This window comes from Rosa chinensis, chromosome 5, assembly GCF_002994745.2.
Source record: "Rosa chinensis cultivar Old Blush chromosome 5, RchiOBHm-V2, whole genome shotgun sequence".
NCBI classification, from domain to species: Eukaryota; Viridiplantae; Streptophyta; class Magnoliopsida; order Rosales; family Rosaceae; genus Rosa; species Rosa chinensis.
The window spans coordinates 85,908,600-85,923,451 of record NC_037092.1 but is presented as its reverse complement, the minus strand read 5'-3'; the positions used below and the strand labels follow the sequence as shown (position 1 = coordinate 85,923,451).

Below are 14,852 nucleotides of genomic sequence, written 5' to 3'. Positions count from 1 at the left end.
TTATACGTTTCCTCCTATTCTTTTCATCACTTTTATGTCATTTTTCACACGAGGCTGCAGGCATTTTATCACCATTCTTAACACAAAAGTCATGCTTGCTGCACTACATGACATACACTTCACATAACTAATACAGACGTTATCAATTTATGTGTTACATTGTTTGACTACATGATCTCCTTATCTTGTTTCACGAACAATTTAGCAAACAAACACGATACTTTCACTCTTCAGTTATAGTAACCAAACATTGATTTTGAATCACCAAGCATTTCATTCCTTTCAAATACCCATTTGTTGTTTAGCAAGCATAATTATGCATACTACAATACAGATACACACATCAACCTATTTAACTATCCGATCTCCATGTCACTACTCATTTATCTACTCTTTCATACTATTATCTTAAGCTAAAGATTTGATGAACATACATGAAAGTGTTCCCAACACATGGCAGCAGGCAGATGAAAGGCCAAAAGCTCCAATTCAAAAACACATCAGCACGCTGATGCAAAAAAAAAAAATATATATATATAATCCAAGCTTTCAGTTTCAAATAAGCAAGCTACCTGATCATTATTTTCACTCTCACTCGGACTATGCTGCAAAGGCTCGAATTCCACATCAACCTAAGAAGAATATACTTTGTGAGCCAAAGAATCTCCATGCATGTGACAAATACAATAAAGAGGAAAAGGAATAGCTGGGACATACCTGATTGTCATTGCTCACACTGCTGTTTTCAATGGCCTGCGGAGAAGCAACATCATCAAATTCAAGAAAAAAAAAGAATCTTGGCAATAAAAAAAAACAGAGAGAGAGCAGTAGATGAGCAAAAAAGGGATGTTGCGCACTTGGTTATCACCATCACTCATGCCTTCATCTTCGACAACCTACAAAAGAGAAGCAGTTTTAGCTCCCTTTGAAAAAAAAAATAATAATAGGGGAGAAGTCGTTACAAAAAAAAAAAAGGGGGAAGGAAGAAGAAGAAACAACCTGATCATCACCATCTTGATTAATTATGAGATGCACTTCAGGCAGATGATCAGATACCTCTTTTGAAAAATTAGTATGGTCCTCTTTAGAAGAATCAGTTGGACCCCCTTGAGAATCCTCTCCGTGATCAGACTCAGACAACTCAAGATAAACTAGAGGACCACAAGGAGAAGGAGAACTCATAGACTTTACATGGTTGCTTCGACAAAGAGGGACATCAAAATCTACACCGGCCTTCCTCTTCACCCCTTTCTTCACTTCAGAACTTGTAGCATTCGCTTGCTTTGCATGAGAAGTACCACTTGCTCGGGAGGTTGAGGATCTTTTCTTCTTTACCTCCTTGTTCTTTTGAAGCGGCATGCTTGGGGGAATCATCAATTTGACTCCGTGTTGGGTCGTATGCATAAACTTATCAAAATCCACCTTGGGCTTGAAACGCCGAATAGGCTTCTGAGTGTTGTGTTCCTTTGCATCACCCTTATCACCCGTCTTCTTATCGCACTCCTTTCCCTCTCCCTTCACCCTCTTAGCTTCAAAACCCTTTAAATAGCCGACAATCTTTCTAGTACCATCGCTGTACACTTCTGTATAGGTGAGATTATGCTTTTCAACATAAGTCAGTATAGCCTTGGGGCTAGCCAACCTACTGCTGGTAATAGGTCCCAACAGCTGAGGACTGCCGACTTCCACAAAAAGCCTGAACCTGCACAACACCCCCCTCCAATAACAACTATAAGCAAGGGAAGCGTTAGCATTTGCAGCATTCCCTGGCAACTGAGATGGGAAGTCCGCAATTCTGCCAGAGAAATCAAGTACACATCTAAGCTCCATATGAGAAAAGCTTGCGATCTTAGAGTTAAGTGAGCGAGGTGGAGGTGAGGGAACATCCTGAAGGCAACCAAGTTGCCACATCACTCTATCAGGAGAATAAACAATAGGGAAAATATCCAGGTCTTCCTTATCCTCACTGATGGATGGGATCAAATTTGGGCAAACAGTCATGTAGAGCCCAACCCGACCGAGAGCTGTAGCACACTGCTCTTCTCTACCAGAAAACGAAAATGTCTCAAACTCAGAAGGCTGGAGATAGGGTTGCCAAATGAAATTATTTACATCATCTAACATGCTCGGGGCAAACACAGTCTTATCTTGTCTCCTTTTGAACCAATGACACAGCAGAGGGAGTACCGGCGGCAAATATTCAGTCTGTGCTTGCTTGCTGCCTTCCTTGTCGTTGTTGTACAATTCCAAAGAGAGACTCATGGTCAGGGGCTCCACCTTTAGTCCTTTGAACCGCTCCCAGATAAATACTTGCAGAAAAGTGGTAGAAACCAAAGTAGTAACTCCACACTGACCAACGCTTTCCAACTCGTCAACAACGATGTAGTCAACCAGACGATAGACGTGACCAAGAAACATTGGTCCCAAAGGAAACCTACTGCCGGCTACTATTGCAATTGCCAAGGGAAACACACGCTCTTCAATATACTCATAAGAGAACTCAATGAAGATAAATTTCGTCAGCCACAGAGATAGCATTGCTTCCAGGCGGCAACCAGAATGAAAGCCTTTACCTGGGACAAACACCCCATTTTCAGTAACACCCCAAAAATGCTTCACCCAATTTGAGAAACGGCGCTTACATCCTTTGACACTGGAGGCCCCTTCTACAAGAACCTGCAACTTCTCTGAGTCAAAATCAAAACCAAGGGGGTTGACTGAACCGGCAATGGGAAGTCTCATAATGTTGAAGACGTCCTCCAAAGTAGGGGTAAATTCTCCCCACTCGCAAACAAAGGTATGCGTGTGAGGATTCCATCTTCGAACTACATGACGAAGAGACTCCACATCCCTGTTAATATCATAACGAGCAGAGATAAATACAGAAGAAAGAACAGCAGCCTCTGAAAGTCTAATTCTCGTAGCCTCGTCTTTTAGCTCATTGTCAACCCATTGTGGCCACCCTGTAACTAAACCGCAGGGATACTCAAAGTTTATGGGGACTGTTGGATAATCCCTCCTCTCAATCAATAGCCTGGAAATCTGCTCAAGACTGACATCTCTGGAGGCTTCAAAATTGCCTCTAAACTCCTTTTTAAGGCCATCCTCAAGCACAAAATGATGATCGACTAGACTACATACCTCAGGAGCCATGATGTGATTAGGAAGATACAAGGATCTGCACATACAATGAGGTATTTCTTAACAAAAAAAAAGAAAGAAGGGAAAGCCAAGCCATTGAATCACAGCACGCTATTCACAAACAATCAACTGTGAATCAATCAACTATTACATGCCAAGCAAGAGGCCGAGCAAAAAAAAATTTTTATCGCAAAGCCAACGTGGTCAATCCAAGCTAACAGACACAATTTACATGATGAACTAAGCTATGTGATACCAAGCTACATCATGTTCCATTGCAACCATAGCAGTAAGACTCCACGCATAATGCAAAAAAAAAAATAATAATAATAACAATCCAAGCCACTCCATGACTCAACCAATTCATAATCACACACCAAGCAAAGGGTTAAGCTAAAGTTGAAACTATTGAATCAACATAGCCCTAACCAAACTAATAAGCATGTCTTACGTGATAAACCAAGCAAACTAACAGCAAGCTCTATCGTGTTCAATGGCAATCACACCAACAAAAAAAAAAATTCCACGCATAAAGCAAAAGATCAAGTCACTCATGCTAAATCAATCTATTGTTACATCAGGCAGAGAACTAATCAAAAAAAAAAAAAACCAGGATTATTGAGTGCATGTAGCCAAGCCAAGCCAAGCCAAGAAAAAAAAAATAATAATAAATAAAAAAAATAAGATAGAAGCAAATCAGGATGCGTTATGAGGCTAGGGAATGGGAAGAAATACCTACAGATTGTGTACTCTTCAAAGCACGTGGTAGCAAATCAAGCACAATAGCAAAATCTGATCTCAGCAGCAGATCAATCACAACAGTAAATTAATATAGCCAAAGCCACGAGCGATTGCAACAGCGGAATTGATAACACCAGAATAGAACATGCGATATCCAACGAGTCAACCACGGCAGCGACTCAACAATATCACACCAGCAATAAGCAATCGCATTTGTAACCTGATATCGCGTTGGCCAATATGAGATTACAGCAATGGCAGGAATTAAAACAAAAAGAAAAAAGAAGGGAAGAGAGAAGAAAAGAGACAGTGATAGCAAAGGATGGAGATGGTCAAGCAAAAGATGGTGCAATCTGCCAGGCTTACCAAGCGTAGAAGAAATCGCAAATGATCTGTTTCTTGAGAGAGTAAGGGAGCAGAAATGGAGTCTCTCAAGCCAAATAGATCTAAAAGGATATGAGTCTTCTTTCCTTAGATCGAGGGTCTGACACTTGAAGAGAAAGGCGCCTCGTGCAAATCGAAATATGGAAGAAAACGAGGAGAAAAGGAAATGACTCTACACGCCAATGCTGTTTTCCTAGAAGAAAAGTAACTGAAAATTAGGACTCCTCTCTTCTAACTAGGAGTCCAATGACAGTGAAGATCTGTTGTCACGTGGAAAGCTTGATAAGTCATAAATTGTATCAATAAGATACGCAGGCCAACCTAGCTCAAAAAAAAAAAAAAAAAGAGAGAGAGAGGGGTCATACACAATCACTCAATAAGTCTTCGAATGTTTGATTATGTAGCCCGTAACGTGGTCACACGAGCTACATAATCAAGGGGGCTAATGTTGATACCCAAATTTCCACAAGTTCGAATTTAACTAGTGACAGGCAAAGGGAACGAGTCATCAACCTCGTAACCTAATTGGGCCTTCAAGCGAGCCCATTTTTTACGTCAAAAGAGAGTTCTCCATTTAACAAGCGATATGAGATGCCTAAATACTCAAACGATTGACAGGCATTTCCAAATGAGCCAACACGCTTATTTACCATGCGATACGCGTAGACCCAAGCTACGTTTGGGGCTTATACAGTGGGATGTGGTGTGGAAGGTAACGGATCGTGCGAGGCCCATTGTTATGATAAGGCTCGTCAATAATTTTGGACTTGGGAACCAAAATTCATGCTTTGAGGGCCAATATCTTAACATGGGCTACTAGAGAGATGAAGGCAGGCCCAACAAGACTTAGAGCCCACTAGTGTCACCCCCTACCCAAAGTCCATTACACCAAAGTCTGTAGCCCAAAAAACTCATTGGAGTCGTCTTCCCCAAACTAGGAACGCTGTCCCTCCAAGCTGCTGCTGGGATTATTGCTCCACCCTTTTATGGTAAGAACCCCAAACCTATGCAAAAGCTTCCCAACTCACATCCTCCGAAATCCTGTCTCAGTTTCCAATAACTCTTAGGTTTTTGTAATCACAATTTACAATAACACAAATTAGGGGATTACGATCTCTCAAAGATCACAGCAGCACAAAATCTGGGATCCCCATCACCGTCCTATACCTGTGCCACTGATCTTCACCCTCATAGCCAAAGCAAGCTTTCACTCTTTTGGTTTCATGGGGAAAACAAAAGCTGAAAGCTTTAAAATACCCTTCCAAAGCCTCTGGTTCTTGGCACAAATCCTCCCCGTTTATCACCGCTATAAAAGGCGAGTTCATTGCCGTAGGAAACCAAGCCACAACAGCCCAGAAACATCAAGCAAGAGATTAAGCTTTATCTCTGAATCCCTAGCCATCAATTCTTCCCAACCAACCTTAACCCAAAATCCAGAAATCATGTTACTGCTGGAATTCTCCCACTTTGCTAAACTCTCATGCATCTAGCTCCCACACCATGCCCGCCTATAAGCCCTGTTCTTATGAAATCAAGTCTAATCGCTCTTGTTATCATCAAGCCAAATAACTGCTGTTACATCTAACAGGTTACAACGAAGTTGTTCTTGGGTCAACCTTTGAACGATTTTGGGCCTAGTCTCGCACAACTAGGAGGGTCTTGCAGCAAAGAGTCAAAATCACAAAGTCACCCTCACACTAATAAACTAGTTATACAACCTTAGTAGACAGATAACGATTTTGTGCAATCCAAAAAATTGAAATTAGAAATCGTTAAATTTGACATTATCCATACATATATAGTGTATTAATAGGTATTGTGACAAGTACATTATTTAAAGCTTTTGATTCAAAATTCGGTCAACCGACTAAGTTTTTTTTTCTTATTTTTATTAACTCCGCACTTCAAATTGTAAGACTATTGATGAATACAAGACTTGATACACAACAATAAAAAACGTGTCACGATGAGTTGGTGAGAATTTTTGGGACACCCAACTTATTTATTATGATTTTGGCCCCCAATCATCCAAAAAAAAAAAAAACTTATTTATTATGATTTTTAGAAATGTGAGAATTTTAGAAATCATTAATTTCTAGCTTTGAAAATTTTCTTTCCCGCCTATGATGGCGGCAAAATTTTGAGCTCAACTTAAAATCCCGTCCACTTTACTTTCATATTTCTCTCCTCATCGATTCAATAATAATGAAAGAAAATAGTTTCCTCTCTCTCTCTCTCTCTCTGTTCCTCCCTTCAGGTCTATCGAAGGAGCTCAAATCCAAAGTCCGAGCAATGCAAATTCGCTCAGCACGAATGGTTAATGCTTCTCTCAATTTCAATTTGTAGGTAATGGGTAAAACCAAATTAGGGTTTCTTTCCAAGTTTTATTTTGGGGTTTCTTTTAGATCTGAGAATGAACACGCACAAAGTGTTAAAGAGACGAGCCCATCACATGAGTTGTAGTAGTAGTCATCGTAATCGACAGTGGTGGAGGAGTCAGAGTCATCAGGACGCAGAGCAAGGTCCAGAGGCAAAAAGCGAGGCGGCCCAATTCCAGGTATACACAGTAACACAGACACTTTTAAGTTTCATCATCGCTTTGTCATTTGTTTTTTTCTTCTAGTTCTCCCTTTTATTTTGCTAATTGTGAGAGAGAATCTAACCTGGTCTACATTCTGTTCTGGCCAGACCGGTCCTATTCCGGTCGAACTCCTCCCAGATCATCAAACCGCTGCTTTAAGTTTGCGTCTGAAGCAGTCCTGCATCTCCGTTATTTCCATGATGCTGAATTTGGTATGCTGTTTCTTTTTGTTTCCTCTCTTCACAGGTTTATAGAGCTTTCAGGCTTAGATGGATGCTATTACGGGCGTGTCATGATTAGACAATCATGTATATGTAGTATAGGTACAAACTTCTTTTTATATCAATTTGGGTTCAGTCATGATGAATTATTGTTGTTTAATCTTTGGCTCGTGTTCCGTTTGTCAATTCAGATATGTTCATGATTTTCTTAAATTTGGGGCTAAATAATAAACCTTCAATGGCTTCTAGATTCAGGTTCGCCCTCAACAATTCACAATGCCAATAATCTCAATTCGGAAGTAAATTGGTTAAATGGTGATAATATGATTGTTTTTAGTTTTATAATATTGAAAGTGTCATTGGATTCTATGCATCAACGTTACTGTATGACTTCTTGTCAAATGATAAATTTGTGGATTTTGTGTATTTGATTGAGGGTTTTTGTGTTTCAAGGCCAAAAACTCAGAAATATTGTATTTGACTGCATTCTCTGGCTCTGTAGGCATTGTATGACAGGTCACTACTGCCATCAAAAGCTTCAGATATGCATATATGTCTATTACATTGCCATCTGCCTCAAAGAATTCACAAGCATGTTGATTGTGCTAGTAATTTTGAGTTCTTGAATCAATACAAGTTTTGAGACAGTCACAATCTTATTGTTCATGTACTAAAAAGTTTATCAGCATGGTTGTGCTACAATTACGTTCGCTTTCTACTCTGTATGATCAATATGACATTGTGATTGGAATGTAGATTAATGCATCTGGTCTATAAGTTGTGTCTGTTTAATTGATTTATCAGTTTTCATATGGGTTCTTGTTACATGTCTGACAGTTTTGGCTTATGATCAGAATCCACAAATGGAATTCTGATCCAGCTCAATATGAAAGTTTATGGAATATAATCAAGTGATTCACTGTTTATGGGAATGTAATCAATTGATTCACTGTTGGAGCTGATTTAAGTGAAAATGTCGTGCATTGGTGGATGAAATCAATGCACTGATGGATCCTTTGAATATGTCAAATGGAGACATGCTGGTAGAGAAGGCAATTATGATTCACACAGAATTGCCAAGGAAGCAGAACCGCTATGGCTTAGTTATGGTCTTGATGTAGATGCTTCATATGTTTGGCCTCTATTTTGAGGCCATATTAACCCTATGATGTAATTCTGTTATGTAATTACTCTGCTTTTATCAATGAAATATCTTATTCCAGAAAAAAGAAATTGGTTTATTAAGTGGACACAGTATATACAAGCCCACCAAAAATAAAAAAATATAGGAAAGGGTTCCCAAAGAAAATTACAAAACATCAAACAATAGAAGACGGATTCGGTGAGAGCTCTTGCTCCTTGTTAACAGAATACTACACACTGATATAGTCAAAAGCAACGAACCAAGCTGCTGCTGCATTAATTCAAAGAGGGAAAACTGTTCTTGATTCAACTATTCCAAATATGCACAAACACAGGCGTTTTCAGTAGAAAATGCCATGAATTAATAAGAAAAAGAAATGAGAGTGCAATAGGACTAAGCCTCTCCCATCAGAGTTGGAATCTGATACAAAAACCAATAAGAATCCTTAGCTGCTTCCTCTGTTTTAAACTTGAGGAATCAGAGTAGTCTTTCATTACCTGGCTCCCCTTCAACAAATTTGATGCCCCCGGTTCCATTCCGTTGTAGAGAAATCAGAAATGTACTAGGATTCAGTCTTCATAGGAATACGCCGCACCTCCAGATCTACTTCTTCTACACACAACTCCATAAATTCCGATCCTTTTTACTTACCAGTTAGTCAATCTTGAGGGAATTCATCCACTTGTACGTACAAATCTTTTCACCCGAAGCTGAAAGAAAAATCCAAATTCACCTTGAGGCACCCAACCAACAGTTACCGAGAACAGGCATAGCCTTTTCCATCTACACCTCCCCTTAATAAATTTACATGTGTGGACCCAATTACAACAGTCATTAAAAGCTCCGAGCACGGAAGACGTTCCCGTAAAGAAGATGACGAGATGTCATAGGATCATAAACACCAATGATTGCATCAAGCTTATTTTTTTGGTGGGCATTGACCATTTGACCTGCAAGTGGAGGAATTATTTGTTGGTTCAGCTAATTAGTGGCAGATCCAGAAATTTTTTTCACATGGGGCAAGATTATTAAGTAGCAAGAGCAATTTTTATTTTTGAAGCGAAAAGTCTCAACTTATAATTGAAATCAATTAAATTATCTCAGACATTTTTGTTCTTGTTTTTATCTTTTTCTTTCTTGAAATTAGGATTCATAACCAAACAAGCATAAATAAATAGGAGATAGAAACTAAAATTGATTTAAATTGAATTTCAAAAAAGAAAAAAATTTCATGAAATGATTAGAGGGGGCGTCACTGTTTTTTATTTTTTTATTTTAAGGGGTTTGGAACCGGGGGCATATTGTTTGATAAGAGAGTGTGTAGTAGAGTTTGTGCTTTAAAGAAACTCTTAAGCTTTTAAACAGAAAATGGATAAAATGTGATGTTTTTTTATGAAAAGAGGTCAGCTCATTATATATATTCAGCAGTACAAAAACGAAACACCTTTATGAGGTCGACAGAAATAATCGTTCCATAGGGAACCCTAAACACCTATTCTATAACAAGAACAAGCCCCAGGCCACCTCGAGTACACCCACCTTTTAAGGAAAATAACGCACCTTTATTTCAAACAAAGATCAAACATCCTCCGAAGCAAATAGTAAAATGAATCCTCAGATAATGTAATCTTTGCAACCTAACAAAATTTAAGCAATAATGGAAGTAAAGGATGAGCCCTCATCCTGATCTCCAATTCTAGACCAGCCCAGGCCTGAGAAATAGAGTCCATGCCACGATCCTTGAGGACAAAACAACTGCTTGGGCCCAAAACCAAACCCTAGCAGCCCAATGCCAGGCCCAATCAACACACCTAGGATAAACCCTAGAGGAGAAGGTAATCATGCCGCTGCTGCCATCCACCATTCGCGGGAATATGCCTCCTGCGCTTCCACCACCACCGGTAGCACCCACCTGAAGACTGCCATAGAAACCAACACGCCTCCAGAATAGAGATGGATCCAATTCCTGCAAAATCCCAACATCAATCCCTACCACCAAAGAGAAATCTGGATCATCATCAATCCCTTCATCCTCCTTAGAATTCGACTGATCCCAGCCCAACCATAGATCGCCACCACCATGTATAAAGGCCTCGACACCGATGCCCTCCATCGCGGTCTTCATCCAACCTACAGCCCTGTCACAGGCCCCGATCAATTCCATATCAATCACCAGACCACCATTGTTATGAGCACAAACCGCGACCACAACAAGGAGAATATGGTTGCAGCCTACAGAGAATAGGCACAGTCGAGCGAGCCTGGAGACACCAAAATGCAGCCAAGACGAAGGTGAAGAGACCCCCTTCTTGGTTGAAATGCAAGGCCGCCACCAGCCCAACCTAGTCGCTGCCAAGAACCCTCTCTCACGAGAGTCAGAGAGAAAGACATTAATGTTAATTTTAATTTTTACTCTTTACTCAAATAAAATGTGATAAAATGTGATGTTTATTCTCTCAAATAAAATTTAAAGTAAAAAAAAGATATATATGTAAGTTCAATTAAAGAACAAAATCAGAGATCAAGAGCAGTATCTTGTCATCTTCAACGTCTTGCCTCTCTCTCATAAATTTTTTTTTTTTTGCAACACCTTAAGAGCACAAAAGCTTCCATGGATTGGTGAAAGAATCGAGATTGGGCAGCTGCCTAACCTCGCCACCCCCTAAATCTTCCTCTGGGTTCAACCACTTGGTCCATATTCTAACAATTAAATTATAATAATGAGTTTAGAAAGTGAAAGTTGTTGGGAATATTACATGGTATGTGTCGGTGAAAAACTACAAGGAAATACCAATTCACCTTAATAGATAGTTATAAATAGAATTTCACACGCAATAAGAGGCAATTGCAATTGCTTAATAGTCGATGCACAAAGTATTGCTAGAAGTGAAGCAAACAATGTGGCCCATAGGTTGGCATATTTTGCTAGCTTTGATCGTGTTGTGGATCTCTTTTTAGTGGAGGCTCCTGGTTTTTTACATGATGTCTTTTATGAAGACAATTGTAACGCAACTATGCATGCTCGGGGTATAGGTATTACATCCCCCCCCCCCCCCCCCCCCCACAGCAAAATTTAAATAATAATAATATGGGCGTGGGGATGAGCCCCCTAGCTTGACTGAGTTCCAAACTCCTTTATTAAAAAAAAAAAAAAAAATCTATTTTAGCAGCAATTGCTAAACAGCTTGAAGTGGCAAACTTCATTTCATATAGCGAACCACAGTCCCGATCACCTGGTCAGCAACTGACCAGAGATCATTTGCTCACTTACCGTCTGATTGAAATCGGACGGTTGACAGATCTCCTCCCCCAAAATCCAGATATCTGTCAACCGTCCGATTTCAATCAGACGGTAAGTGAGCAAATGATCCCTGGTTAGTTGCTGACCAGGTGATCGGGATTGTAGCAAACCAATCCAAATAGAACCGAACCTACAAACCAGCAAGGCAAAGTTGATAGTGTAAGGGAAATAAAAATTAAAGATAATGTCTCATAAGAATTAATATTTTACTGGAGAGGAATATAATTTAAACAGCAACGACTAGTTGCACTAGACGTTGTTTTTTCAATGAGGTTGAACTAGACGTTGTGGTTGCAGTCTTTTTTTTTATTTAAAAAATGAAAAAGACGAAGACTAGTTGCACTATATTTAATTGAAGACACTATCAGATCTGTGGTTAAAAATATAAACATCTCTAACTAGCTGAGTTTAAGGTTTAGGGTTTAGTAAACAAAGACGTGATAAGATTTGGGGCTTTGTGTGTAGACAGTATGCTAGTATTCACAGAGTGAATTAGACAGTCTCTCTTCCATTATTCCCCGTATAACGTACTGTTGGCTTTGTTTGCCTGTTCTTGACACCTCGGTTTTTCTTCTGGTTGTTTTCAATGTACCGGCCGATCTCTCGAAAAACTGCTGCATCTTCATCAGCTGAACCATCATCAACAGCTCGTGGATGGAAGTATGACGTGATTTTGATTTTCAAGCATGGTGAGACTAGTTTTATATCACATTTATCCCATCGGCTGCAACTGAAGAGAATCACAACATTCACCGATCATCAAGTTATTGCACCAGGGGAACTTATTTCTAGCGCTCGCTTAAAGGCAATTGAAGAGTCAAGGTTCGCAATTGTTGTTCTGTCTCAACATTATGCTTGTTCTGCTTGGTATTTGGATGAACTTACAAAAGTTTGCCAGTTCATGGAGGACGGTCACAGAATTCTTCCAGTTTTTTATGAGGCCAACCCTAGTGATGTAAGAAATCAAAAGGGGAGTTTTCAGGATGAAAGGTACTCTTTTGCGATTCGGATCAGAGAAGGTAATTCTTGTTCTTATTAATATAGCTGACCATTATTTGACCCTTAATTCTTCCTTGTAGAACTGGGACAGTACTTGTCGAAGCCATGGTGGCATCTGTGTGCAGTGGGCACTCTTGGCAATTCGGATCAAAGAAGGTGAATCAGTGGAGAGATGCTTTAAGAAAAGTGGGCACTTTGTCTGGGTGGCATACACAGGATTACAAGTAAGCATCATGAGATATTGAGATTAGCCATCTCAATTACCAAGAGTTAATTCTTGTTCTTATTAATATAGCTGACCATTATTTGACCCTTAATTCTTCCTTGTAGGACTGGGACAGAACTTGTCGAAGCCATTGTGGCATCTGTGTGCGGTCAAATGAAGACTATTGAAAGTGAGCCTACAATGACGTCGGAGTCAGATGAAAATTCCATTGTGATATCTGTGTGCAATCAAAGGAATACTACTGAAATTAAGCATAGAATGCCAAAGTGGACCAAAGATATTGAAGCAGTTGAAGCAACAACACAAGCCACCAATGGAAACTGTGAGTTACTCGGTTTTTTAGCTCTATGTCTTCTCTTGTGCTTCTATCACTTTCTTTTGATCCGTCAACCTCCCTTCTTGTCTGTTTTTCATTGTGGTTTCCCTTTTGTTTTCTCTTTGTTTGTATCTGCACTGTTATTGATACCTATTTTCTTTTCTTTTTCTTCCTTTTTTCCTCAATTTTTTGGAAGTTTAGCTGACCCAGCTCCGCAGTGGAAGTATGATGTGTTTTTGAGTTTTAGGGGAGTAGACACTCGCGTGAGTTTTCTATCCCATTTAAGCCATGAATTGGAAAACTCGGGAGAAATTAGAACATTCAAGGATGATAAACAACTTGAGATAGGGGAGGATATTTCTCAAAGTCTGCTGACGGCAATTGAAGAATCAAGGTCTGCGATCATTGTTCTGTCGAAAAACTATGCTTTTTCTGCATGGTGTTTAGATGAACTTACAAAGATCTGTCAATGCATGAAAGGCAAAAAGAGAATTTTGCCAATTTTTTTTGATGTGGATCCCTCTGTTGTACGATATCAAAAGGATACATTTGGAGTGGCCTTACAAAAGCATGCAAGGAGCGGAAGGTATGACATAGTGAAGGTGGAGCAGTGGAAAGCTGATTTAACAAAAGTGGGAAATCTCTCTGGGTGGAATTTAAAGGACTATAAGTAAGGTTTCTATCATTAATTACAAAAGTTGTTGTACGTATGTTTGCATTTTGCGTTCATTATTTGCTTAATGGAGTTTGACCCTTCTCAATGCAGAACTGAAAGGGACCTCATTGAACACATTGTGAAATTCGTGCTCAAAACAGTACGTCAAAACACCTAGGGGAGATTTTAAACAATTTAAAGCAACAGGAGAGCCATGGATGAGATACGTAGATGCTAAATTAGCACTTGTTCTTTCCCGTGAGTTAAAATGCATCTTATTGATTACTTTTAATAGTTTGTATGGATGCTCGTTCAGGTTGATAGACTAGAAAAGTGGGTTGGTTGTGACTTCGAACAGAATACTGCAAAGATTTCTGGTAGTAATTCTGGAAATTCGTTTGAGCGAAGTGCATATATATTAACACTTGTGCTTAGGATAATGTTTGAGCAGATTCTGGCCATAAGGTTTTGTATGTTACTTTGAGTTTCTCTATGTTATTTTGAGTTTCGATTCAATGACCTGATTGATTCCTCGAAGTGCACCCTCCCATGTTAAGCCCTTCTGAAAAGATGAAAAGGAAAACCATACTTGCTAAACTTTAGTTTGGCTGTTTTATATTGGGTTCTATAGTTTGGAGCATCCATGTGCAGTTCCCCAGTCGCTGGCGCATTTAGGGAATGAGAATGGCAGCCACATTATCAAGCATTTGGATTTTCTAGCTGCTTGAACATGAGGAGCTTTGTGGTGTTATTTTAAGGGTTACTAATTTGAATTGCTTTTCTGAGCTTAATCACAAGACATGTTAGTGTAAAAAAATCTTCTACATGTACCTGATAACAGAACTGAAGTGCTTGTATTTCTAAATGAAAAAAGTTTCAATGTTCACAAAAAAATTAAAAAAAAGAGAAAAATAGTTTAACATCATGATGATATCTCACTGTGTTAGCACTACTAGCAAGATAACAACACACACAGATTTACTATATTTAAAAGCCACAGATATCCGTGCGAAACAGAAATACTAACAAATAACCATATGAAATGAGCATAATTGGGCCCACAATAATTTAATATAATAACAATATCAATGGAAATCCGTGTAAATAAACAACAGTAACAGATGTCTGTGTAAAAACTAAAAT

At 39.2% G+C, this 14,852-nt stretch overlaps 2 protein-coding genes across 3 annotated transcripts; both read left to right on the top strand.

Annotated features, from left to right (window-relative positions):
* The first annotated feature begins 6,482 nt into the window (after positions 1 to 6,482).
* On the top strand, positions 6,483 to 7,871 carry LOC112168393. Of its 2 annotated transcripts, none has more exons than XM_024305513.2 (3): positions 6,483 to 6,823; positions 6,955 to 7,059; positions 7,571 to 7,871. In XM_024305513.2, the coding sequence occupies exons 1-3, from the start codon at positions 6,680 to 6,682 to the stop codon at positions 7,709 to 7,711; spliced, it is 390 nt and encodes a 129-aa protein (XP_024161281.1). In that variant the 5' UTR covers positions 6,483 to 6,679; the 3' UTR covers positions 7,712 to 7,871. The 2 variants fall into 2 exon arrangements, 1 of the variants encoding a protein (XP_024161281.1); XR_005810731.1 differs by having other exon boundaries at positions 6,487 to 6,582; positions 6,672 to 6,823; positions 6,955 to 7,871.
* A 4,583-nt stretch (positions 7,872 to 12,454) lies between these two features.
* Positions 12,455 to 13,505, top strand: LOC112201556. Its single transcript, XM_040506044.1, has 5 exons — positions 12,455 to 12,503; positions 12,593 to 12,736; positions 12,843 to 13,060; positions 13,256 to 13,448; positions 13,502 to 13,505. The coding sequence occupies exons 2-5, from the start codon at positions 12,618 to 12,620 to the stop codon at positions 13,503 to 13,505; spliced, it is 534 nt and encodes a 177-aa protein (XP_040361978.1). The 5' UTR covers positions 12,455 to 12,503; positions 12,593 to 12,617.
* Positions 13,506 to 14,852: the final 1,347 nt, after the last annotated feature.

Coding starts and splice junctions, on each gene's coding strand:
- LOC112168393 (XM_024305513.2), top strand. CDS start 6,680: ATGAACACGCACAAAGTGTTAAAGAGACGAGCCCATCACATGAGTTGT. Junction 6,824..6,954: donor GCGAGGCGGCCCAATTCCAG/GTATACACAGTA, acceptor TGTTCTGGCCAG/ACCGGTCCTATTCCGGTCGA. Junction 7,060..7,570: donor TTTCCATGATGCTGAATTTG/GTATGCTGTTTC, acceptor CTGGCTCTGTAG/GCATTGTATGACAGGTCACT.
- LOC112201556 (XM_040506044.1), top strand. CDS start 12,618: ATGGTGGCATCTGTGTGCAGTGGGCACTCTTGGCAATTCGGATCAAAG. Junction 12,737..12,842: donor TGGCATACACAGGATTACAA/GTAAGCATCATG, acceptor TCTTCCTTGTAG/GACTGGGACAGAACTTGTCG. Junction 13,061..13,255: donor ACAAGCCACCAATGGAAACT/GTGAGTTACTCG, acceptor TTGGAAGTTTAG/CTGACCCAGCTCCGCAGTGG.